This window comes from Puma concolor, chromosome E2 (assembly GCF_028749965.1).
Source record: "Puma concolor isolate L17-30 chromosome E2, mPumCon1.1.hap2, whole genome shotgun sequence".
NCBI lineage: Eukaryota > Metazoa > Chordata > Mammalia > Carnivora > Felidae > Puma > Puma concolor.
Window position 1 is genome coordinate 47,144,895 of NC_141681.1, and position 23,446 is coordinate 47,168,340.

At 51.3% G+C, this 23,446-nt stretch overlaps 1 protein-coding gene across 4 annotated transcripts in view; it reads left to right on the forward strand.

The window, feature by feature from the left end:
- Window positions 1-23,446, forward strand: part of SIPA1L3 (signal induced proliferation associated 1 like 3) — a 238,994-nt gene that overhangs the window by 203,316 nt on the left and 12,232 nt on the right. For all 4 annotated transcript variants that reach the window (XM_086689628.1, XM_086689627.1, XM_086689631.1 and 1 more), the window contains 2 exons: window positions 11,451-11,672; window positions 22,888-23,053. In XM_086689628.1, coding sequence (XP_086545754.1) covers window positions 11,451-11,672; window positions 22,888-23,053 — 388 coding nt within the window. The remainder of the gene's footprint in view (window positions 1-11,450; window positions 11,673-22,887; window positions 23,054-23,446) is intronic.

The window sequence follows — 23,446 nt, forward strand, 5'->3', positions numbered from 1 at the left end:
TTGTGTGAGAGGCTTTCCTAGAACAAAGAGGCTGATGCGAGCCAGGGGACTAGGAGGGCAGGGCATCCCAGATAGAGAAGGTGTGCAAGTCCCATGTATGGGCCTTACTTGGCTGCCCTCCCACAACTTTCCCGTCTTGGCGGGGGAACCAAGTTCCCAATTGGTCGCTGAGCAACTGAGCCCAGGAGGCCCACATGCGCTTCCACCTGCCGCCGGCCGCGCTGCCCCTCACACCGGTCAGCCCACCGGCCTTCTGCATCTGCTCTCGTTTATCTCTTCCCTTGGGCTGAGCTGGGATGACAGCCTGCTATTGAGGGCAGGCACGCGAGCTGCATAGCTGCCCCGGTCTCTGCTTGCACAGCACGTTGTAATAGAGCACCCGTGTTTATTCGCATAGCAAGTGCTCATTGTGTGCCTGGCCCTCTGCTGGGCGCTGCGGGCACACATGGCCCCTGCTGTCCTGGCACTGACCCGGTACCGGGGAGCCAGCAAGCAAATAATGATCAAAGTAATAGATGAACTGTGCTAGGGGAAAGCCGGCAGAGGAGACCCACTGGGATCCGCGAGTGGATACGGTCCAGGACTCAAAGGAGTGTCTAATCTAGCCCAAGGGGCAAAGGTAGGTTCCATGAGGAAGGGTCATTTCTGCCAAAGATAAGAACAATAAGGAGGTGGGAGCAGGTGAGTAGTTTCCGAGGGGCTGATGGTATATTCTTGACCCAGGATGCAGTCACATGGTGTCTGCTTTGTAACTGTTTCTTCAGTTATATGCATATACTTTGTATACTGCTCTGTGTGTCAGCTATTATACAATTTTTTTAGGTATTTATTTCAAGAGAGACAAAGCAGGAGTGAACAAGGGGCAGAGAGGGAGAGGGAGACAGAGAATCCCAAGCAGGCTCTGCACCGTCAGCACAGAGCCCGATGAGGGGCTCAAACTCACAAAACCGTGAGATCATGACCCAAGCTGAAACCAAGAGTCAGACATTTAACTGACTGAGCCACCCAGGCACGCCTGTACAATTTTTTTTTAAAAAGAGAGAAAGGGGGGGGAAGGGGGGGAAAGGAAAGATGGGATGTAAAGAGGACGTCTCCGTGAATGGGAAGGAGTAGCATGTGCAAAGGCCCTGAGGTGGAGAGGAAGGCGGATGCTGTTAGGTCACTGAACACAGGCCCCTTGGCTCAAGGGTAGAAACTGAGGGGCCAGCTGATGGGAGGTTTTTTGGGAAGTCAGCAGGAGCCAGACCATGCAGGGCCCTGTCCACCACATTACAGAGTTTGGATTCGATCCCAAGAACTGTGGGCATCAAGGAGAGGTTTCAGCAGAAAGGGTAGTACAGGCGGATTTATGTTTTGAAAGGTAGTGCTGGAGATGAGACTGGAGGCAGAGCCTCAGGGACAGGGCTGAGGCGGAGATATGAGTGAGAAGGAAGGGGTCTGGACCAGAGGACAGAGCAGCTACGCCTGCGTCACAAAGTGGCGTTGCTAGGACACCAGGAGGGAGGGAGACACAGGTCCAGGATGGTGCCAGGGAGCAAAGAGTCGAGGCTGACTGCTGAGTGTCAGGAGGCTGCTGCAGACGGGGTGGTGAGGTTCTTGAGAAGAGACTGGGGCAGGGCCAGCCCAGGAGGCACGTTACTCTTAGGTAACAGGACGGATGGCCAGGAAGGCCTCTTACAAGGTTGTTATTTTGTAGGAAGCAAGGGATTGACCCAGGCAGAAGAAACAGCAAATGTCACGACCGTGAAGGCGAACTCATTTGCAGTGCTTAAGAAACAGCCAAGCGGGTGCGCCTGGGTGGCTCAGTCAGTTGAATGTCTGACTTCAGCTCAGGTCATGATCTCACAGTTCGTGAGTTCAAGCCCTGCATCGGGCTCTGTGCTGTCAGCGCGGAGCCTGCTTTGGATCCTCTGTCCCCTTCTCTCTCTGCCTGTCTCTCAAAAATGAATAAAACATTAAAAAAAAAAAATGATCAAGTGGCCAGAGAGGGAGGAGCAGACAGGGCAAAGGGGAGAGTGACAAGAGGTCAGTTGTGCACGGTAGGCCGGAACCCGGTTCTGGCAGGCTTACTGACCATGGTCAGCTGCTGGGATTTGATTCTGAGGGACATGGGAGCCATGGGAGGCATGTGAATGCACAGTCTGACTTACCTTTTAAAAAGATTACTCTGGGCTATTTGAAAGGTAGAAGGGATTGAGTTTGCCCGCAAAACTCAAGGACTGCCACCAGGGGGATGGGCCGTGCTGAGCAGGGAAACACCTATCCGTTCCCTCCCCGTGCTCCGGCCCGCCATGGAAGCCGCCACAGCCTGTAGCAGCTTGTGCCCATCGATGATTTCAGTGACTTCGCAGACTCTCTCCCCAGACGTTCGTCATGGGAACCCGGCTTCCAGGCGCACTGCCAGGCGCCAGCGCCTGCTGTGGGCACCGCAGTGGGCTGAGTGATCCCAGGCGGGCAGCCACCTGGCCCCCCGCCCTCTCCTGAGGCAGCACACGCTTCAGAGCTCCCTGGGTTTCCAGAGCTGTGAAGGGGCACTCAGAGGCTCTCCACTCCACGTGGAGCTGACACAGCCAGGCAGGAAGTACGTGGCTTTGCCTCCCCAGGCTGTGCCAAGAGGGAGTCTCTGGGAGCTTCTGGAGGCACAGCTCTTAAAGGTAATGTGAGGGCCCTGGAACCCGCTGGGGTCACACACAACAGAGACCCACTTGGGAGAGTCACAGTCAGCCTGGGAGAGGAACCCAAGCCCTCTAAAGGAAAGGAGGGAGCAGTGCAAAGGCCCTGAGGTGAAAATGTTTCTGTCTGGGAACAGCTTCCCTTTCACCTGGCTGGAGCCCGATAAGTGGGAGGAGCTGAGGGCAGAAGGGGCAGGCCAGATGGTGTGGGGCCTTGTGGGCAGAGGGGAGGACTCTGCCTCTGCCCTGAGTAAGGTGGAGCCACAGAGAGTCCTGGGCTGGGCAGAAGCGCGCTGCGATCTGACTCGGTGTTCACAGGCTCTCTCTGGCTGTGTTCAGTGAGGTTGGGCAGGAGGAGACTGCTACAGCGATGGGCGTGGGGGGTGGAGGGGGTGAGCATTGGCGGGTTTCTGCATCACTCTGATCCCATATCCTCCCTGCAGACCTGCCACTTCGGCTCCCAGGCCACTGAGTGGAATGTGGCCACTCGAGACTCCTACACGATAACTGCAGCCACATGCGGGGACTGATTGAACTCTCAAGGTCATGCCACGCACTAGGGAGAGAGGGCAAGATTGGTCTAGCAGTTAAGGCCAAGCAGTGAGGGATTCCTGGGCTCTGGCCTCTGACTGCCTGCGTCCGGATCACAGCTCCAAAGCTGACCCAACCGTGTGATCTCCATCAGGCTCCTTAGTTTCTCTGAGGCTCAGTTTTCACATCTGTAAAATGGGAGTAATGATAGGATCTGTGGTCTAAGGCTGCCACAACGAACCCACATCATGCACTGAAAGTACTTAGTGCGGGGCCTGCGACGTAGCTGGGTCCAAAAATAGCAGCTGCTGCCAGGCTTTGTTTGCACATATTCCATATCTGTCGTGACTGCAGTTGTTGAAAGTACAGGCTTGGGGTTAAAAGCCGGGGTCTCTTGAGCCAGACTGGGTTTGCATCCTGGCTCCATCCCTACCAGCTGCATCGTTTGGGGGCAGGTTATTTAATCTCTCTGGGGCCTGGTTTCCCCACTTGAAACACGGGGTTGGTGGTAGTTCCTGCCTCAGGGGGTTGCCAGGACAACTAAATGAAGATGCTTGGGGCAGGGCCTGGCCATGCTCACAGGCTCAGCACAGCCAGCCCCGTCACTGCCACCACTCTTCCTCCTGCGCAGGGGCTCAGCCACCCTAGGCCACCCATCAAGACTTGAGTGTAAGTGCAGCTCTGATTTCTCCATCCAGCCCATGGTTTTTCAGCTTTTTTTTGTAAGCCACAAAACCTTTTCCTCCAACAAAATCTTAAGTGCTTCCCTCAGATAGAACACAGATGAATGCATAACCTCTCCAGTGGGGGAGGTGGGGGTGGGAGGGCCGAGCAGGATGCCTCCGCCCCAGTCCTGGCTGAGCCCAAAGTCCCGGCTTTTAGCCCCTGGGCACACCACGTTAACAGTGCACACAAGACCTCTTGAAGTGGTGCTGTCACTGCCTCATTTCTCAGAGGAGGAAACTGAGGCTCTCTGAGGGGGAAGGACCCGAGCTCAGGTCCCAGCGTGTCACTCAGAGCTGGGATTGGAACTCGGGTCAGGTGGGCAGCACGGCCCATGTTCTCACCCCACCCCATGGTGCCTCTTTGGTCTTCAAGTCACAGCTGAGGCCCAGAGGGGGATACCTGTTCCTGCTGGTGCATCAGAAAGAGAGCATGCTCACTCTGCCGATTGGTGGGTGGGGTAAGAACTCCACCCCGTATGGGGCACCTGGGCTCATGGCCCCAGCTCAGGGTTGGGTCAAAATACACAGCACGCTGGGGGTGGGGAATAGTTCTGTGTTGAGGCCTCACAAAGCTGAAGACAGAGACAGTCATGGGAATGCCTTTGGCTACAAGTAACAGAAAATTCCAGCTTGGCTGAAGGCAGTCTGTTATCTCACAGAACACAAAATGCCAAGTTAGGGGGGTGGCCAGGATTGGGTCAAAGACCTAAGTTCTTTCTCCTCTTTGTGTTCTGCCTCCGTCAGCCTCCAAGCTGGCTCCCCTCCTTCTCAAAGTGGCTGTCCTTCAACCAGGTAGTCACAGTGTCCAGTGGAAGAGAAGGTGATTTTTCTGCAAGTGTTTTCTGTTTGTTTTTTTAGCAAAGAAATTTTCTCCCAAAGTCACCCAGCAGACAGTCCATATACGCCCTCCCCAAAGTCTCACTGGGCAGAAATACGGTACAGACCCATCCATACCCATCCCAGACAAGTGGCCTCACTCAGTCAGGATTTGCCCCCTGGGCGAGGTGTCTGGTCACCTTCCTCAAGCAAAGGAGGAGTAAAGTCAGCCTCTGTTTACAGGTGGAGGGGGGACCCAAAAGGTCTGCTGCAGGACCCGAAGCCAGGCAAGCCCATCTCGAAGGAGGCCGTGGATGGAGCTGGCTGGCTGGCGGACACAAAGGGTGTTCACCTTTTTCCCTTCCTGGTTTAATCATGTCTTGTTTTGTCAGCTCACAAAAGCTGAATGAACACGCCTGAGGGCAAGGTAGAGGAATGTACTGTAGAAAGTAAAAGTTAGGGTGATCTATTCATAGAATGGACCCCCTGCGGCCGTTGCAGAGAGGGGGGTTCGTGTGGACTGACAGGGAGAGAGCTACAGAACGTACGGTTAAGGTGAAAGGGTGCACAGCAAGCTTATGATCTGCTGCCGCTTATTTTACAAAGTGGGAAGGATACACACTCCCTCTCACACACGTGTGCTTGTGTGCGCACACCTCCCTGTTGAAGAAGAAGAAAGGATGGGTCTTGGTTGCAGGGAGAGCAGGGAGAGACTGGGGTGTCAGGTGGCACCTCCTTTGTGCTCTGTGCCATTTGTACGGTTTCATTTGACTTTTATTCTGAACACATCATTACTATCTCCAGAGATAATCAGTTAGTGTAAGCTCCTCCCCGAGATTTTTCTCTAAACCTGCAGCAGCCCAGTTCTTTCAAACATTTAAAAAAAATTTTTTTTTTTTTTTTTTTTTTTTTCAACGTTTATTTATTTTTGGGACAGAGAGAGACAGAGCATGAACGGGGGAGGGGCAGAGAGAGAGGGAGACACAGAATCGGAAACAGGCTCCAGGCTCTGAGCCATCAGCCCAGAGCCTGACACGGGGCTCGAACTCACGGACCGCAAGATCGTGACCTGGCTGAAGTCGGACGCTTAACCAACTGCGCCACCCAGGCGCCCCAAAAAAAAATTTTTTTTAATGTTTATTTTTTGACAGAGAGGAAGAGACAGAGTGCAAGCGGGGGAGGGTCAGAGAGAGAGGGAGACACAGAATCTGAAGCAGGCTCCAGGCTCCAAGCTAACAGCACAGAGCCTGACGTGGGGCCACGAGATCATGACCTGAGCCAAAGTCGGACGCTCACCTGATAGAGCCACCATGCGCCCCTCTTTCAAACATTTTTTATCATTACTCGAAACAGGGAAAGCATTTTATATTTACAACCCCCCAACGGATGTCCAGAATGAAGCTTCACAAAGCTCTTACCCTTACTGATGTTTTTTATTCCGGTCTGTTTGGTTTGGGGGCCTTTTCCCCCTTAATAATGGTCAAGAGCCACTCAAATGATTTAATGGCCCACAGTTAGGGAAAAACTGTATGGTTCCTTTTTGTAAAAAAGACAAAACAAAACAAAAAAAAGCTCAATAATCATACAGTGTAACTGTGTATGTAAAAAAAGAAAGAACAGAGTCATGCTTTGTACTGTGCCTTGTACTCAGACATCTGTCCTCGTTCATAACAAACCTACCTTACTCTTTGAATTGGCTGCATAGGTTTTGATCATATGGGGGTACTTGGAACATCTGTTAATCCCTTGTTAAAAGATGTTCAGGCCTGGGGCGCCTGGGTGGCTCAGTCGGGCATCTGACTTTGGCTTAGGTCATGATCTCACCGTCTGTGAGTTCGAGCCCCGCATCGGGCTCTGTGCTCACAGCTCAGAGCCTGGAGCCTACTTCAGATTCTGTGTCCCTCTCTTGCTCTGCTCCTCCCCTGCTCATGCTGTCTGTCTCTCTCTCAAGAATAAATAAAACATTAAAAAAAAAAAAAAAAAAAAGATGTTCAGGCCGGGTCTAATTTACTTTTTTTTTTTTTTAAGTTTTTATTGTGTTAAGTAGTGGGGCTTGAACTCATGGCCCCAAGATCGAGAGTCGAACACGCCTCCCACAGAGCCATCCAGGCGCGTCTAACTTGATTACATACAGTGTTGGCAGTGAACATCCTTGTGTGTGCCTACAAGTACTTGGACAGGCTTTTCTGTCACACAGATTTCTGGGAGGTCAGATGTTAAACCACTGCCACTCATCCTTCACTTCTCAGCTCAGATGCCCTCGCCTCCCTGGGGAGGCTCCCAGGTCACCCTGCCATCCCTTCCTGGTGTAATACACTCCATGGCTCCCTGGACAACCCCCCACACACCAGTTTGCAGCTGTGGCCACATGAATAGATGTTGCTAAATCGTAGAAAGCGTATCTAGTCAGAGCTTGCTTGTTTTAAAAGAAAAACATTTTTTTAACGTTTATTTACTTTTGAGAGAGAGAGCGCGCACGCACACAAGTGGAGGAGGGGCAGAGAGAGAGGGAGACACAGAATCTGAAGCTACCCAGGCGCCCCTGAGAGCCTGCTTTTTTTAAATCCAATCTGACATCTCTACCTTTTGATTTGGCCATTGAAACATTCACATTTAGAGAAGCCATTGGTAATTATTGCATTTACATTCCCCGTTTTGCCATTTTCTATATGTTCACTACCTTTCTTGCTCTGTTCTTCCTTTACTGCCACCTTTCATGTTAAATAATGTATATTAGTGTACTGTTTGGATTCCTCCTGCTTTTTTCAGCTATTTTCCCCAAATTCTTACAATATGCATCTTAACAGTGTAATTCAAGTTTAGTAACTTGGGACGCCTGGGTGGCTCAGTTGGGTAAGCATCCAACTCTTGATTTCAGGTCAGGTCATGATCTCACGGTTTATGAGTTCAAGCTTGGCATTGGGCTCTATGCTGACAGTGCAGAGCTGCTTGGGATTCTCTGTCTCCTCTGCCCACGCTCCTCCCTCCCCTCAGCATGCATGCACACTCTCTCTCAAAAATAAGTAAGCATCAAAAAAAAAAAAAAAAAAAAAAAGATTTAGTAACTTAATTTCAATAAAATATAGAAACTTTTCTCCAGTATAGCCACATTCCTTTCCCCCTCTTTTGTGCTGTATTTGTCATTTTATTAAATCTACATTTGTTATAAGCCCAACAATATAGTGTTGTTGTTGTTGCCTTTTATGATCTTATATCTTTAAGGAAGTTAGAGAAGAAATAAAACATAAATCTATAGTCTTTTAAGAAAAAAAATTTTTTTTAATCTTTTTTTTTTTAATTTTTTTTTAACGTTTATTTTTTATTTTTGAGACAGAGAGAGACAGAGCATGAACAGGGGAGGGCCACAGAGAGAGGGAGACACAGAATCCGAAACAGGCTCCAGGCTCTGAGCTGTCGGCACAGAGCCCGACGCGGGGCTCGAACCCACGGACCATGAGATCATGACCTGAGCCGAAGTCGGACGCTCAACCGACCGAGCCACCCAGGCGCCCCTTAAGAAAAATTTTTTAATGTTTATCTTTTGAGATAGAGACAGAAAGACTGAGCACAAGCAGGGGAGGGGCAGAGAGGGAAACACAGAATCCAAAGCAGGCTCCAGGATCTCAACTGTCAGCATAGAGCTCGACACACAGCTTGAACCCACAGACTGCAAGATCATGACCCAAGCCAAAGTCAGAAGCTTAACTGACTAAGCCACGCAGGTGCCCCCTCTATAGTCTTATTCTAACCTGCAAATTGACTTTCTTGGATCCTTCATTTCTCCATATGGATTCAGGTCATCATCTGGAGTCACTATCTGTTTTCTTCTTCTTCCTCTTCTTCTTTTTTTTTTAGATTTTATTTTTACGTAATCTCTACACTCATCTTGGGGCTCAAAGTACAACCCCAAAATTGAGAGTTGCACACTTCACCAACTGAGCCAGCCAGATGATCCTGGAGTCATTTTCTTTCAGCCTGAGGACTTCTTTTTATTTCACCAGGCAGATGAGCTGGCAATCAGTTTCTCAGTCTTTTTATCTGAGAATGTTTTTATTTTGCCTTTATGTGTAAAGGATAGTTTTACTGGATACAGAATTCTTGGTTGGCGGTTTTTTCTTCCCACACTTTGAAAATGTCATTCCATACCATTGTTTCAAATAAGAAGTCTGTAGTTAATTATATTGTTGCTTCCCTGTATATGATGAATCCTTTTTCCCTTGACATTTTCAAGGTTTTTATCTCACCGTTTGACTTTGAAATTTTTCTGGATGTGAATCTTTTTTTTTTTTTTTTTTACTTTAATGTTTATTTATTTTGAGAGAGAGCACAAGCAGGGGAGGGGCAGAGAGAGAAGGAGACACAGAATCTGAAGCAGGCTCCAGGCTCTGAGCTGTCAGCACAGAGCCTGATGCGGGGCTCAAACTCATGAGCTGTGAGATCATGACCTGAACCAAAGTCCGACCCTCAACCGACTTAGCCACCCACTCGCCCCTGGATGTGAATATCTTTGTATTTACCATTCATAGGGTTTGTGGAGCTTCTTAGATGTGTAGATGATTTTTTTTTTCATCAAATTGGGGGAATTTTCAGCCATTATTTCTTCAAATCTTCTGCCCTTTTCTCTTTCTGAAACTTTCATTGCACACGTGTTGGTTTGCTTGATGCTATTTCAAAGATTTTGGTATAGCAGAATGTCTTACTCATTGAACTAGGCAGGCAGATGGGAGGAGCCCCAGGCTAAAATGCCACAGAGTCCCTCTTTTCTTACCTGAAGTTCAGCAGTTTTCCAAGCATAGATGATTCTTGCATTGCCATATGCCCTTGGTCAATTGCCAGAGTGCTGAAATGGTTGTTTTTGTCAATTTTGTGCTTTCTGGGGGGAGAATATTTGCCAGTCTCCTCATTCCATCATAGTCAAAAGTCCCACCCCTTCATATTACTAAATTGACCTTCGAAAAGGATTTATTGACTTAGATGCCAAAGGCATTACTTTTATCACTAAGTCCCTCTTACTTAAAATGGAATTGGAATTTTACTTAAGTTTCATTATTTAGTTGCTTGTTTATTTATTTATTGAGAGAGGCAAAGAGAGAGAATCCCAAGCAGACCCTGCACTGTCAGCACAGAGCCCCACGCAGGGACAGAGATCGTGACCTGAGCTAAAACCAAAAGTCAGACATTTAACCCACTAAGCCACCCAGGAGCCCCAATTTAAAAGTTTTAGGGGCACCTGGGTGACTCAGTCATTTAAGAATCTGACTTCAGCTCAGGTCATGATCTCACAGTTTGTGGGTTCAAGCTCCACGTTGGGCCCTGTGCTGACAGCTCAGAGCGTGGAACCTGCTTCGGATTCTGTGTCTCCATCTCTCTCTGTCCCTCCCCCACTCAATTCTCCCCTCCCCCACCCCATCTCTCAAAAATAAACAAACATTAAAAAAAAATTTTTTTAAGGAGCACCTCGGTGCTCAGTCAGTTGAGCGTCTGACTTCAGCTCAGGTCATAATCTCTCAGTTCGTGAATTCAAGCCCCTCATCAGGCTCTGTGCTGACAGCTCAGAGCCTGGAGCCTGCTTCAGATTCTGTGTCTCCTCTCTGCCCCTCTCCTGCCTGTGCTCTGTCTCTCTCTCACAAAAATAAACATTAAAAAAAAATTGGGGGTGGGGGGCGGCGCCTGGGTGGCTCAGTCGGTTTAGCATCCGACTTCAGCTCAGATCATGATCTCAGTTCATGGGTTTGAGTCCCGTGTCAGGCTGTGTGCTGACAGCTCAAAGCCTGGAGCCTGCTTTGGAATCTCTGCCTCCCTCCCTCTCTGCCCCTCCCCCGCTTGCTCTCTCTCTCTCTCTCTCTCTCTCTCTCTCTAAAATAAACATAAAAAAATTTTTTTTTTAATTTAAGTTTTAAAAGTCACTTTGTCTCAGTGGAATAAACAGGTGGGTCCCCAACAGCTGGGTTCTGGTCAGCAGCATGAGGTTCATTGTAGTGTTAATTCCATGGGAATCCGGCATTTCAGATACTAAGCTGGGGTTTTAGATTAAATTAGATCAGTAGGAATGGTGTCTGATGTATAGCGAGTGCTCAAAAAATATTTGAATGAAGAGGCTACTGAGCAAGCTATGTTTTAAGTAAAAAAAAAAAAAAGTTTACAGAACAACGTATTAATGTCATTCCAGTTATATAAAAATACAGTCCTCTACCCCCCCAAAAAAATTCTTCATGCTCCCCCCCAAAGTAAAAGGTTCTACCTCTCTGATTGTATTCATGTGTATATTTGTAATGTATAGGAAAAGGGAGAGAGAGAGAGAAAAAAAGCACTAGTGACAGAGAGAGAGAGAGCCAGCAAACTGTAAACCTTGGTTACCCCTAGAGACAGGTAGGACCCCCACCTCTAGCTATGTAAGTCGTGCCCAGGAGACAGGGAATCTCGGGTTGCATCCACCCACAGGGGGTGACTGTTTTGGAATCCCAGTGGTACCAAATGTGCCAGAAGGGCATTCTTGGGGTGGGATTGGGGGGGGGGGGGACCTCCTAGGCAACTTGGCCTTCTCCCTATATAGATTTCTGTATTGGAACTTTCCACAGCAGCGATGTATTTGTATACCTCTTGTGCAAAGGAATTTTTTTGTTTCCCAAGAGTACATTTAAACAGATCAGTTCTGCATAATGGGGAACATATTTGATTGCTTATTTCTCTTGTTTTTACTTTGCAGTGACGTGAGCTCCAGGGCCGGCTACCCTGCTCAGGTTTACAAAACCGCCAGCACAGAGACCCCTCGGCCCTCCCAGGTGACCCAGCCCAGCCCCTTCCAGCTGTCCACCTCCGTCCCCAAGTCCTTCTTCTCCAAGCAACCCATTCGCAATAAGCACCCCACAGGGTGGAAGAGGGCAGACGAGCCCCCGCCACGGCCACTCCCCTTCACTGACCCAAAGAAGTAAGTGCCTGGACGCCCAGCAAGGTTCTACAAGAGCCAAGCCAGGCGTCTCTGGGTGGGGAAGGAGGGGACACCTCACTCACTCATTCAGCAGGATGCTGTGCCAGTCCCGCACCATCTCTGTGGACAGAGATTCCCTTAGTTGGGTGTTCACAGGGCCCCTTGGCTGCCCAAGGGGCACAGCCTTCAAGGAGCTGCTATGCAGGAGACGGGGTTTGGGGAAGGCTGAGCAGGATGGAGGCTGAGAAGGGAGAGAGGGTGGCTTCTGGATGGATGAGCTGAAAGGAGAGCCGCCAGGGTTGCCTGGCAGACCGGACGAGGGTTAAGAGGAAGGGCGAGGTTGAAGAAGACTCTAGGTCCTGTAGCCGGAAGGGCAGGCTTGCCTTGAGGTGAGGGCTGAGCTGAGGAGCAGGCTTGGCTGGGGGAGAGTCCCGGGCAGGTTACGTTCACGAAGCACAGAAGACATCAAGGAGGAGGCGGGGTAAGGAGTCTGGAGCTGAAGGGAGAAGTCAGGCTGGAGGGGGAAATTTGGGTGTCGTCTCACAGGGGCACGAGGCTGGAGGCATACCCCAAGGCCGGGAGTGTGGGTAGAGAGGAAGGGGGAGTGCAGGGCGGGGCCAGAGAGTCCTCAGTGTGCAGAGAGTATGCGGAGGAGCCCGGGTGAGGAGCCTGGGCATGATGGGCTGTGAGCTGGGCATCGCTTTGAGCCTCATGGAGGTCCCCCAGGGTGCAGGAGAGAAGGGTAGGGTGGAATGGGAGGAAACTGTGTGCTCAGCTCATTTGAGGCATTTTGCTCTACTGTAGAGCAGAAGAGAACAGAAGAGTATGCGTTAGGGAAGGATTTCTGTTTTAAGTTAGAAGACGATACCTCACATTTACTGAGTGCTCACTGTGTGCCAGTCTCGGTTCTAAGCTCCTGTACGTGAATTAGTTCCCTGAGTCCTCACAACAGCTCTGTAAGGCAGACCTGCCATTCACCCCATTTTACAGATAAGGCAACTGAGGTCCCGAGTCACTCAGCTGGTAAGGGACAGAAGTGGTCCAAGGCTCCTCTTCCATTGGGTGTGGGGGGATCTGCCCTCCTCCCCCAGTTCTTTGTAAAGTCTTTCATGACCTGGGTGGACCATTCAAATGTGTGGATGACGCAGAGCTCAGAAGGAGACAGGTGTCAGGAAGACAGAAACGTGACCCTGCAGATGTCCGCAGGAGAGCCTGGGCAACTCACACCGAGAGTCCAGTTCACACGCATCACTCACAGCCAGGGACACGCGGGAGTCTAGGCTCTGACCCTCCGCTCACCTCCACCCCCGGGCTGGATGACGAGGGCTCCGTTGACCAAGCACACAACTACCAGGCACTGGCTGCGGCATGTGCTTCGCCGAAACTCCTGCGCAGACCCTGCTCGGTTGGCTTCCTCCCTCCTCTGCCCTCCCATCCTCCCGCTCGCCCCCTCCCTTCTCCACTCCACTGGCCTCTGCTGCACCTCATGCTTGCCAAGGCTAGGCCAACCTCAGGGCCTTTCCGGGGGTTCTCTAGTGCCCGGAGAACTCCCCCACCCCCGCCCCCAATCTCAGGGCTGTCTCCGGGAAGCTTAGTCTGATGCCACCTCGTCAGATGGGCCTTCCTGACTAGACCTGGCCCCTACCGTCATTCGGTCACTTTTCTCGTTCTTCTGGAGAGCGGGTGCCATGTCTTGGCTGCCTGGTGCTCCGGGTGCTCCTTCAGTGAACGTACGCGCCATGCATCTCGTCGCGTTCTCGCTGCAACCCCATAAGATACTACGAGACCCCCACTGTTGAGGGTGGCCAGAGGGTCAGTCCCTGCTGACCCCCTTCTGCTCTTCCACCACGGCAGCCACTCTGGCTGTCCTTTCCCCGCGTGCGTACCTACTAGGGCTGCGGCAGTGAGGTGCCACAGACTGAGCGGCTCGACTCCAGAAATGTACTGTCTCACGGTTCAGAGGTCAGATGTCCGAGATCAGGGCATTGGCCGGGTCGGTTCCTTTTGAGGGCTGCGAAGGGGAACCTGTTCCAGCTGGTCTCCCAGCTGCTGCAGATTTGCAGGCCACGTGTTGGACTCCGTGGTCTGTAGATGCATCTCCCCAGCGTCCTCCCCGTGGGCGCGTCTCTGTGTTGGCGTTTCCCCCTTTTATAAGGACACCAGTTACTGGACGAGGGTCCATCCTCATTGTCTGAGACTCTATTTCCAAATAAGGTCACGCTCTGAGATACTGGGTTTGTACTTCAGCATCTTTTTGGTGGGAGGGGACCCGTAACACCACCTCTCAGGTCTTAACCCAGACACGCCATCCTTGGGGAAATTCGTTCAAGCCCACACCAGGCTCATCCCTTCCACTGACCTCATGCTTCTTCCCTTCTGCGGCACCTGTCCCAGGGTACATCAGAGCATCATTTCATGGCGGCTGGCTTCCTCTCTGTCCCCCATGGTGGACTGAGAATTCCAGGAGAGCAGAGGTGCCATGCGCCCCACCCGGGGCCCAGTACGCAGTAGGTGCTCAGATGATATGCCTGAATATATGATAACACTGAACAAACAAAAACCCACTTTTCCCTATGATAAGACTCAAACATACACATCATTTTTATAGATGTGTATGTTTGTATAAATGTATGTATGTAAACCAAGTATGTAAAATATACATATAAATATCAAATAGGGGCGCCTGGGTGGCTCAGTCGGTTGAGCGACTGACTTCGGCTCAGGTCATGACCTCACGGTTTGTGAGTTCGAGCCCCGTGTCGGGCTCTGTGCTGACAGCTCGGAGCCTGGAACCTGCTTCGGATTTTGTGTCTCCCTCTCTCTCCGCCCCTCCCCCGCCCATGCTCTGTCTCCCTCTCTGTCAAAAATAAACAAACATTAAAAAAAAATTTTTTTTAAATATATATCAAATATTTGGGGGCACACATAAAATAGTTCCATGGCTTCTTATAATATTCAATAATTTAGTTATAGATACATTTTTTTATTTTTTTATTTTTTTTAATTTTTTTTTTCAACGTTTATTTATTTTTGGGACAGAGAGAGACAGAGCATGAACGGGGGAGGGGCAGAGAGAGAGGGAGACACAGAATCGGAAGCAGGCTCCAGGCTCTGAGCCATCAGCCCAGAGCCCGACGCGGGGCTCGAACTCCCGGACTGCGAGATCGTGACCTGGCTGAAGTCGGACGCTTAACCGACTGCGCCACCCAGGCGCCCCTAGATACATTTTTTTAAAGATTTTATTATTAAGTGATCTGCACCCAACATGGGGCTTGAATTTACAACCCTAAGATCAAGAGTTACACGCTTCATGGACTGAGCCAGCTGGATACATTTTTTAAATCACATGCAGAAGATAATATGTTAATTTAGAATGATTGCTTTTGTCCACACGCTCGCATTTCATAAAGTTGTTTTATTCAGATTCTCTCTGAGCATTTTGGAGATAGTGTCTTTATCACTGTTAAAGATACTTCTAAAAAAAAAAAAAAAAGATACTTCTGAGTCACCTAACCTAATTTTCCAGAAAATACCGTCTTCAAGCTAAATTACTTGAGGTTAAACATACCTTTTTTTTTTCCTGCCTATGAAGCTGTCACTGAAATTTAATCCCAAGGCACAAGAACTCATTTGCATAACTTATTTACCTCCGTATGTTAATACCCACTTTACCAACTACTGTCAGAAGCCCTTCCCCTACATTAGCTCATTTAATCCTCACTATGCAAGTACTTTGCATCCCATTTTCCAGATAAGAAAAATTGAGGTACAGAATGGTTACGTGACTTGCCCAGATTCACTCAGTTAGTTAAGGTTAATCACTGCAAATGTTATGTTCGTTCATTGTGTAATTTGTCCCCACAAGGTCACCACATATTATGAGCTCATCACCCACCCCCACCAGGAGTAATTACCAAACCTGTCTTTCTTTCCTTCCCTTTTCCTTAATTCCGGCCAAAGACCTCTAACACGCCCCATGGAGAAGTGCTAATGGCCTCATCCAACGCAGGGGTGCTCCCTTTCAGCCAGACTGCTGGGCTCAGGCTGTACAGACCCAGCCCCATTGATCCTCCTCACGAGAGGGATCTGTTCTTATCTCCCATTTCCAGATGAGGAAACTGAGGCACAGTTAGAAGTACATAGCCAGGTTACCCAGCTAGAAGTAGCAGAGCCAGGATTCATCCCTGGCAAGGTAACTAACCATCAGAGTGTCTTGTCATATAAACCACCCAAGGAGGACTCCTGTCCAGGGCAGCGACTCCTATTTCCTGAGGACTAATTTCTTGGACAGAGCAGTGTCCTCTGTATTTGGCCACGTGCTCTAGTTGACCAAACGATAGAGTAAGCTAGTGAAGGACGGAGGATCTGTGCTGTGTGTCTCGTTGCTCGGCCCTTCTGCTGCAGGCCCTGCTCAACACTGGGGGAGGGACAGGCCAACAGTTCTGCCTCAGGAGATGGCCAGACACCCCTGTTTTGACCACTTAATTCTGCTGGCCATTACAGAACAGCTTGAGGGTCAGGATGGGAATCCGTCAGCTGCCGACCCCCACCTTAACCCGTCAGTTTCCCTCTCTTTAAAATGGGGTGACAGTCATCCCTAGCTCCAGGGTTGTGAGGATTTAGTGAGTTAATCCATGCGAGCTTCTCCTCACCCCACCTTGTTTCAGCAGCGCAGAGCTTAGCAGGTGAGGGTGTGACCACGCCAACGTGTTTCTCTACCGGCAGCGGCAGGAGATGCGAGGCTGGAGCTCAGATCGGGAGGTGGAGTCAGCAGCCCCTAGCCGTCCTGGGCATCTCCTCCCCGGCAGGCTGATCTTAACCCAACTGAAGGGACGGCAGTGCCCCTGTGGGCTAGAGTGGCCCCTGGGCCACCCTAAGAAGCCTCCCTCACAAACAGGCACAGCCAAGAACAGGCCGCTGCTCTTCCAGGGAACCGCCATACTGACACCACGTGTCTCCAAGTGTCACACTAGTCAGCAACATTACACAGGGTTGTTTGGACCTATACAGGTCGGGCCCCGCCCGACCCTGTCCCTGCAGACTCTGGGCCCAGTAAGGAGGAGGCAGGCCCTAGCGAACAGTTTCTGTTGTCACACTTGAGGACCCAGGCCCCAAGCATCCTCATGTAGGGCCCCTGAGGGGATGAGGGGAAATCCCGTGTGTGGGGGCAGCCTGGATACCAGGAGCGAGTGAGCACTCGGGGTGACGGGCAGTCCCTGAGTCCGACCGTCTCAGTTCACATCCCAGCTCCACCAGCACCTGTCGGCATCGGTGCCCCCACCTGTGGGGGTGAGGCGATGGTAGAACCTCTCTCTCAACGGCAGCCGTGAGGAAAGAATGCAGCCACACACGAGACACCAGCACCGGGGCGAAGGCCCAGCAGCTCACCAGGAGCTGCTGCTACCACGACCCATGCACAGTCGAGCACAGCTTCCATCATGAGTGAATTTCACGGTGGCTCAGAGCATCCGGCAAATGTGGATGCTGAGTGTCCTCAACTCACTGTGCCTCAGTTTCCCCAGCCTCAAAAGGGGAGGACAGGAGTGCCCATCCTAGAGGTGATGTGAGGATTTCAGTGAATCACAGGGAAATGCCTGGTCACTGTTGGCTGGGCTGACAGGCACTGGCGTCTGTTGGTTGACAGCTGGCCTTCGGGCTCCTTCCTTCCTCGGATCTAGGTCCAGCTCGGTGCAGCCACCGAAGGAGCAGGGGAAAGCCTGTCCCCAACATCCACCCCCCACTCCTCCCGTGGCAGGGCAGGCCGCCGCTGCTTGCTCCTACAGGGCTCTCCCAGCCATCCTTCCAGGAATATCCTCCCTCCGCCTGAGGTGCAGACCTGCCCAGCGTGCTGGCACAGCCCCCAGCTCAGACAGGCTGACAGCGGTGCTAATTAGCTTAATTAACTTGGCCCCGAGGGAGCCACCCCAGTTGGAGGCCAGAGCCCAGAGTCAGCTGGGAGCAGGCCCAGCCAAGTCAGAGCCGTTGGTCGCCTTCCACCTCTGGCCCTTGTGTCACAGGAAAAAGGAGTTGCTGTTGTCTGGCTCCTTACTGCAGAGCCTTCTTTGTAAGTTGTCTTTCTTTTTTCTCCATTGCAAGTGGTTTAATTCCACGACACGGCAAAGTCGCAAGTTCAGGCAGCATGGGCAAATTAGAGATTATGTCCGGTGCTGTAGGGCAGACATCGAGAGAAGGCACATCCTTCCTGGCGTTTTCTTCATTTGAACTTTGAAAGGTAAAACGTGCACAGGATAAAAACCAAACTAGTACAAAAGGGTTTGCAATACAAAAGAAGCATCTCTCCCTTCTATGGCGCCCAGCGGTCCAGCGCCCCTCCCCACATGCAGCCATAGCTCTGTTTCTGCTGCATCCTTCCTGGAATGTTCCAAACATGATGAAGCCCCTGTGATTGTGTGTGCTTCTTCCCTCACCCTCCTCTTCACTTGCCAGTATGGTTCCCCGTCTCTACCCTTCTGCCTTTTTCTCTTTCTTGCTCTTCTCTTACCTCGGTGACAGTTCCATGTTAGCACCAAAGAGGTGATCTCATTCTTTTGAATAATCAGAGAGCGGTCTGTTTTGTCCTCAGGGGTCATTAGGTTTTGACAACTACGGAGACCAGAGATCTTGAGAAAAAGGAAAAAGATCAGAATGTGCAAGCCCGGTTCGGTTGGCTTTGTTAACCTGGAACTGATATCACTTTAAATTATTGCTTAGAATTTGCAGTGTAGGAAATACATTGGAAAATTCTTCCAGGAGGAAAAGAATTAAGAGCACAAATGATAGATTTGACTCTCCAAACTGAATTCCGTCGTCCTTTTCCCCTTTAGACGCGTCGTGGCAGCACACAGTGTCAGGCCACGGGACCGGCAGTGGATGAGATGTGTTGCCGAGTTGAGGGTTGGGGGAGGCGGTCGTAGCAGGATGTCCTCTGGTGAGCCAGCCTTCCCCCGCAGAATCAGGAATGCCCCCAGGAGAGTCCTGGAGGTCCTGGGAGCTGGGAAGGCGATTTTGCAAATAAACACAAAGGAAACAGAGCAGGGAAGGAATACTTGTGTTCTTTGGCTTAACTTTTTAAGATATCTCTGTACTTTTTCCTCTTTCATAAAAGTCATTTAAGCTTGTAAAAGAAAGGAAGAGGGGTGCCTGGTTGGCTCAGTCAGAGGAGTATGCGACTCTTGATCTTGGAGTTGTGAGTTCAAGCCCGACCATTGGATGTAGAGATTACTTAAATAATTTTTTTTTAAGAAAAGGAAGAGAGGGGGCACCTGGGGTGGCTCGGCCAATTAAGCGTCCAACTTTGGCTCAGGTCACCATCTCTCACTTCATGAGTTCGAACCCTGCGTCAGGCTCTGTGCTGACAGCTTGGAGCCTGGAGCCTGCTTCGGATCCTGTGTCTCCTTCTCTTTCTGCCCCTCCCCGACTCACGCTCTGTCTCTTTCTCTCAAAAATAAATGAACAGAAAAAAAAAAAAAGGAAGAGAGGAAGGTTGGCAGGAAGGAGATAGGCAGGTGGGTTAGTGGGTTGGTTGGGAGGAAGGAAGGTTGGTTCTGTGTGATTCACACTGAACAGCTACTTCTGAGTGCTTGCAACATGGCAAGCCTTGTTCCCCACACAGAACAGGATGCAGATGGCTGCAGGTGAGGTGGGAGTGGGACCACAAGCACACAAGTGCCCACGACAAACTGCCAGGAGGTGAACAAGTGAAGCAGCACTCAGGATTGTGCGATCGAGCACATCTGGGCTGGGAGGGAGCGCCAGAGGGCTGAGTGGTCAGGGAGGCCTCTCTGAGGAGGCAACATTTGAGAAAAGCTGGATGGGTGAAAAGCTGCCATTCATGGGAAATGCCATTGAGGACACTCTAGGCAGACACAACAGCCAGTGCAAAGGCCCTGGGGCAGGAATGTGCCTGGCATGTTTAAGGAGCATTGGGAGGCCTGTGTGGGAGGAGATGAGGGCAGAGGCAGAGGAGGGCTTATCGTCAAGGATCTCATGGCTGTGGTGAGGCACATTCTTAGAAAGTGAATCCCCCAATGGTACCCATCTTTTGGAGTTGAGAGTTTAGTAAATTTTAATGTATCAAACTAAGCTGTGTGTAAACTTAGTTACTGCTAAAAATGATTTCACACTATACATACCACTTCTTTATTTCTGTGCTGTATCTGAGAGAACCTCTTCCGGTGCCATGTGGATCAGGTCTGCCTCTCTTACTCTGTGGGGCCATCGTCCTTCTCTGGGAGGCTTCACCCTTCCCCTTCCTGAAGGACATCCTCCCTGGGGCGCCTGGGTGGCGCAGTCGGTTGGGCGTCCGACTTAAGCCAGGTCACAATCTCGCTGTCCGTGAGTTCGAGCCCCGCGTCGGGCTCTGGGCTGATGGCTCGGAGCCTGGAGCCTGTTTCCGATTCTGTGTCTCCCTCTCTCTCTGCCCCTCCCCCGTTCATGCTCTCTCTCTGTCCCAAAAGTAAATAAACGTTGAAAAAAAAAAATTAAAAAAAAAAAAAAAAATGAAGGACATCCTCCCAGAAGTAGAGCCCCTAGGGCCGAGAGTATGCATGTTTGAAAGTGTTCTGCGGGGGGGTTTTGCATCTGTCCCGGAGGACGGCCTTGTAAACGGTGCCCCTTTTTGCCATAGACAAGCTGAGGTCCCAGCCAGCTCCCTCTCCAGGAGAGATGGGCACAGCACATGACATGCCCTGCCCTGAGTCCCACACATCACCCCCTTCCTTGCAGGGGATTCTGGAAAATGGCGAAACCCCCTTGGCATGGGGAGGGGTAAGCCCCCTTCCAGCTCCCATGGGAGGAACTCATTGAGGGCGTATGCGCTTTCTGTGTCTCTTTTTTGGATCTAAAGCTTTTCATTTGCCCAGAGAGCACACTTCAGAGAACACCGTAATGGAGCCAGCATTACCCTAGACCTGGAATTCTAATTTGGGGAGGAATATGACCTGAGAAGAAAAAAAACTCGCCACCCTATCTTCCTTCTTTTGTTAAAATCCCAAGGTGGCAGCTGAGAAAATGAGAAAGGAAATACAGACTTCAAAACCCTCAGGAGCCCTAGACATCTTATTTCTTCCTGGGTTCAAAGACTTTTTCTTTCCTGAGTTACAAAATGATAAAGTCCAGGTGTCACTTTTTTTTCAAATAGTTGTTAAAACGATTATTATTGCGATAGCCTGCAATTAATAAACAGAGACAGTTCAGAAGGGTATCAGATAAAGAGGGAAAGTCCCTTCTTCCCACCTCCTAAAAAGACGCCTACTTCCCAGAGGTAATTTACCATTGTTCATGATTTCTCCCAGAACTTTTTTTCTGCATTTAAAAGATTATTACTAAACCAGACGCGATTATGTTCCACACACCGTTCATCCTTTACATGCCATGTCTGTGCTACAAACATGGCGGTCAAGTACAGTGGTAACATCTGTAGGCCCTGCAGCCTAGTGGCCTCGGCGAGAATCCTGACTCCTCCACTCACAGGGGCTGTGTGACTTTGGACGCCTGTTGTGTAGTTACTGTAGTCTCTTTGTACCTCAGTCTCCCATCTGTAAAATGGGAATAACAGTAATAGTGGCTCCCGGGGAGGCTGCTGTGCAGATTCAACGAGTTCTCGTGCATGGAGTCCTCAGGATGGTGGACAGGGCCCGGTACACAGTGAGGGGCTGTTAGCTGTCATTATTTCCCTCCTGGTGACAGCTCTGGTCAGGGACCCAGTTTTCACCAGGAAAGTCAGACCTGAGCCCAAAGGCTGGGCCAGAGTCTGAGAGCTAGAGGAGGCCTCAGGGGAAGTCCCAGGAGTGGAGGACGGGGAGCCCCAGGGGAGCCAGAGGATGACGGCCTGTGGGGCCAGCAGAGGGGTCAGGGGAGCAGTGGAGGAGCGTGCGCAGCTCGGGGCCAGCCTCCGGTAAGCAGTTGGGAATGCTTCCCAAGCATTGGCTCTGTCGGGTGCCAGCCGGCACTTTCTAGCAATCCCCACAGTGCTGGGAGGTCAGCACGTTCTCCAGAGGATCGGAGAGGTGGTGCGATGTACCTGCAGCCTCTCAGCAAGAACGACTCAGACCCAGGCCTGTCCGCCTCTGGGGGCTCCTGCTTTTATTTTAGCCCCAGGCTGTGCCTCAGGGGCTTTTAGATGGCAGTGTTCTGGAAGGCAGCATGGGGTCAGCTTTGGGTGCTGAAGAAGAAGATGGTGATTTGAGTGACCCGGGCTCACAGACCAACTTCTGGAACTGGAGGCGCAGTAGAAAAATGGGGATGGTGGCCATCAGGGGGCCCCAGGGCCCTGCCCCGGGTTCAGGTGCCTGATCTCTGGATCTTCTCTCTTAGCCCATACGATGGGTGAGGAAAACCAAAGTTAGGGACATCTGACGATGGACCCTGGGGGCCCCAGCCAGAGGTCTGCTCTCCGTGGCCCAGCACTCACCCCATGGGGACCTGGCTCCCAGGAGATTATCCCTCTGTGAGACGCCATGGGACCCCATCTCTCTTCTGCATTTGGAAGCCCTGGTCTGGGCCACCCTCATCTCTCACCCCAACAGCTTGCAGGAACTTTCTCACCGTCTCCCTCCTCCCACTCTTGGCCCCACTTCCGTGAGGGTCACTTTTCCATCCAGCCACCAGAGTGATACTTCTAAAACACAAATCAGGATCTCACACTCACCAGTTCAGAATCTCAGAGGCTCCCCAGATGTAGTCCCAGGTCTCCTCTGTGGCTCATTCCTGCAGTTCCTGCAGGATCTGGCCCGTCGCCTCCCAGACCTCCCTCACACCACCCATCCCCTCCCTGTCCCCTCACTCAGGCCTCCCCGCCTGTGGGCCCCTCCACTCCTCACTTACCAAGCTTGAACCCCTCGGAGCCCAGCACCTGCTGTTTCCTCTTCCTGGAGTGCTCTTCCACCCTGTGGGCTCCCTCCTGCTTCCCCCAGACTTCTGTCCATATATTCATTGTCAGTCTCCCGGACTGGAGGTCAGCACCATGTTCACTGCTATGTGAACAAGGCATGGCCCAGAGCGGGTTCCCAGAAGATAGAAACACTTGCGGGATGAGTGAATGGTGAGAATAAACGCTGCCCCCCCACCCCAGCTCACCTTCACCAGGTGACACGGAGAAGGCTGTGGCCCCTCACCCGGTGGCGGTGGCAGCCAGCCTTGGGTCAGCACCGCTTTGAGAAGCAGCTTGAACCCCCACCCCCCCAAGACCCCTCTGACCCCGATCCTGTCATTCTAGGCAGGTGGACACCAACACGAAAAACGTCTTCGGGCAGCCGCGGTTGAGGGCGTCCCTCCGAGACCTCCGCTCCCCACGAAAGAACTACAAATCCACCATCGAGGACGACCTGAAGAAACTCATCATCATGGACAACCTGGCGCCGGAGCAGGAGAGAGACGCGGGAGTATGTAGAGGCCGCCCCCCCCACACACACACACACAGTCTGGCGGGCCAGGCGGTCATGGGAGGGTGAGGGAGGAAGACAGGGCTCCCTGCAGTCACTCTGGCCCTCCCTGCCCATGGCCTCCACCTGGGGCACTGCCAGTCCCGTCTGGGTGTATGTAGCTTCATAGTCAGGTGTCGGGTCGTCACATTAGTCAGGGACCTAATCGCAATGTAAGCCAGCCTCGGTAGGCACGTGGGGCATTTCTTCCACACTAGGGTAGCTCATGTGACTGAGAAGGGATGCTCTTAACTGGCTCTCATGTCCTTCTCATGGAGCCCAGGCCGGAAGCAGCCTCCACCCACCCACCCTGCGCGGTCCAAGAGTGGAGGCGGGGTTCCCAGGAAAGTCAGG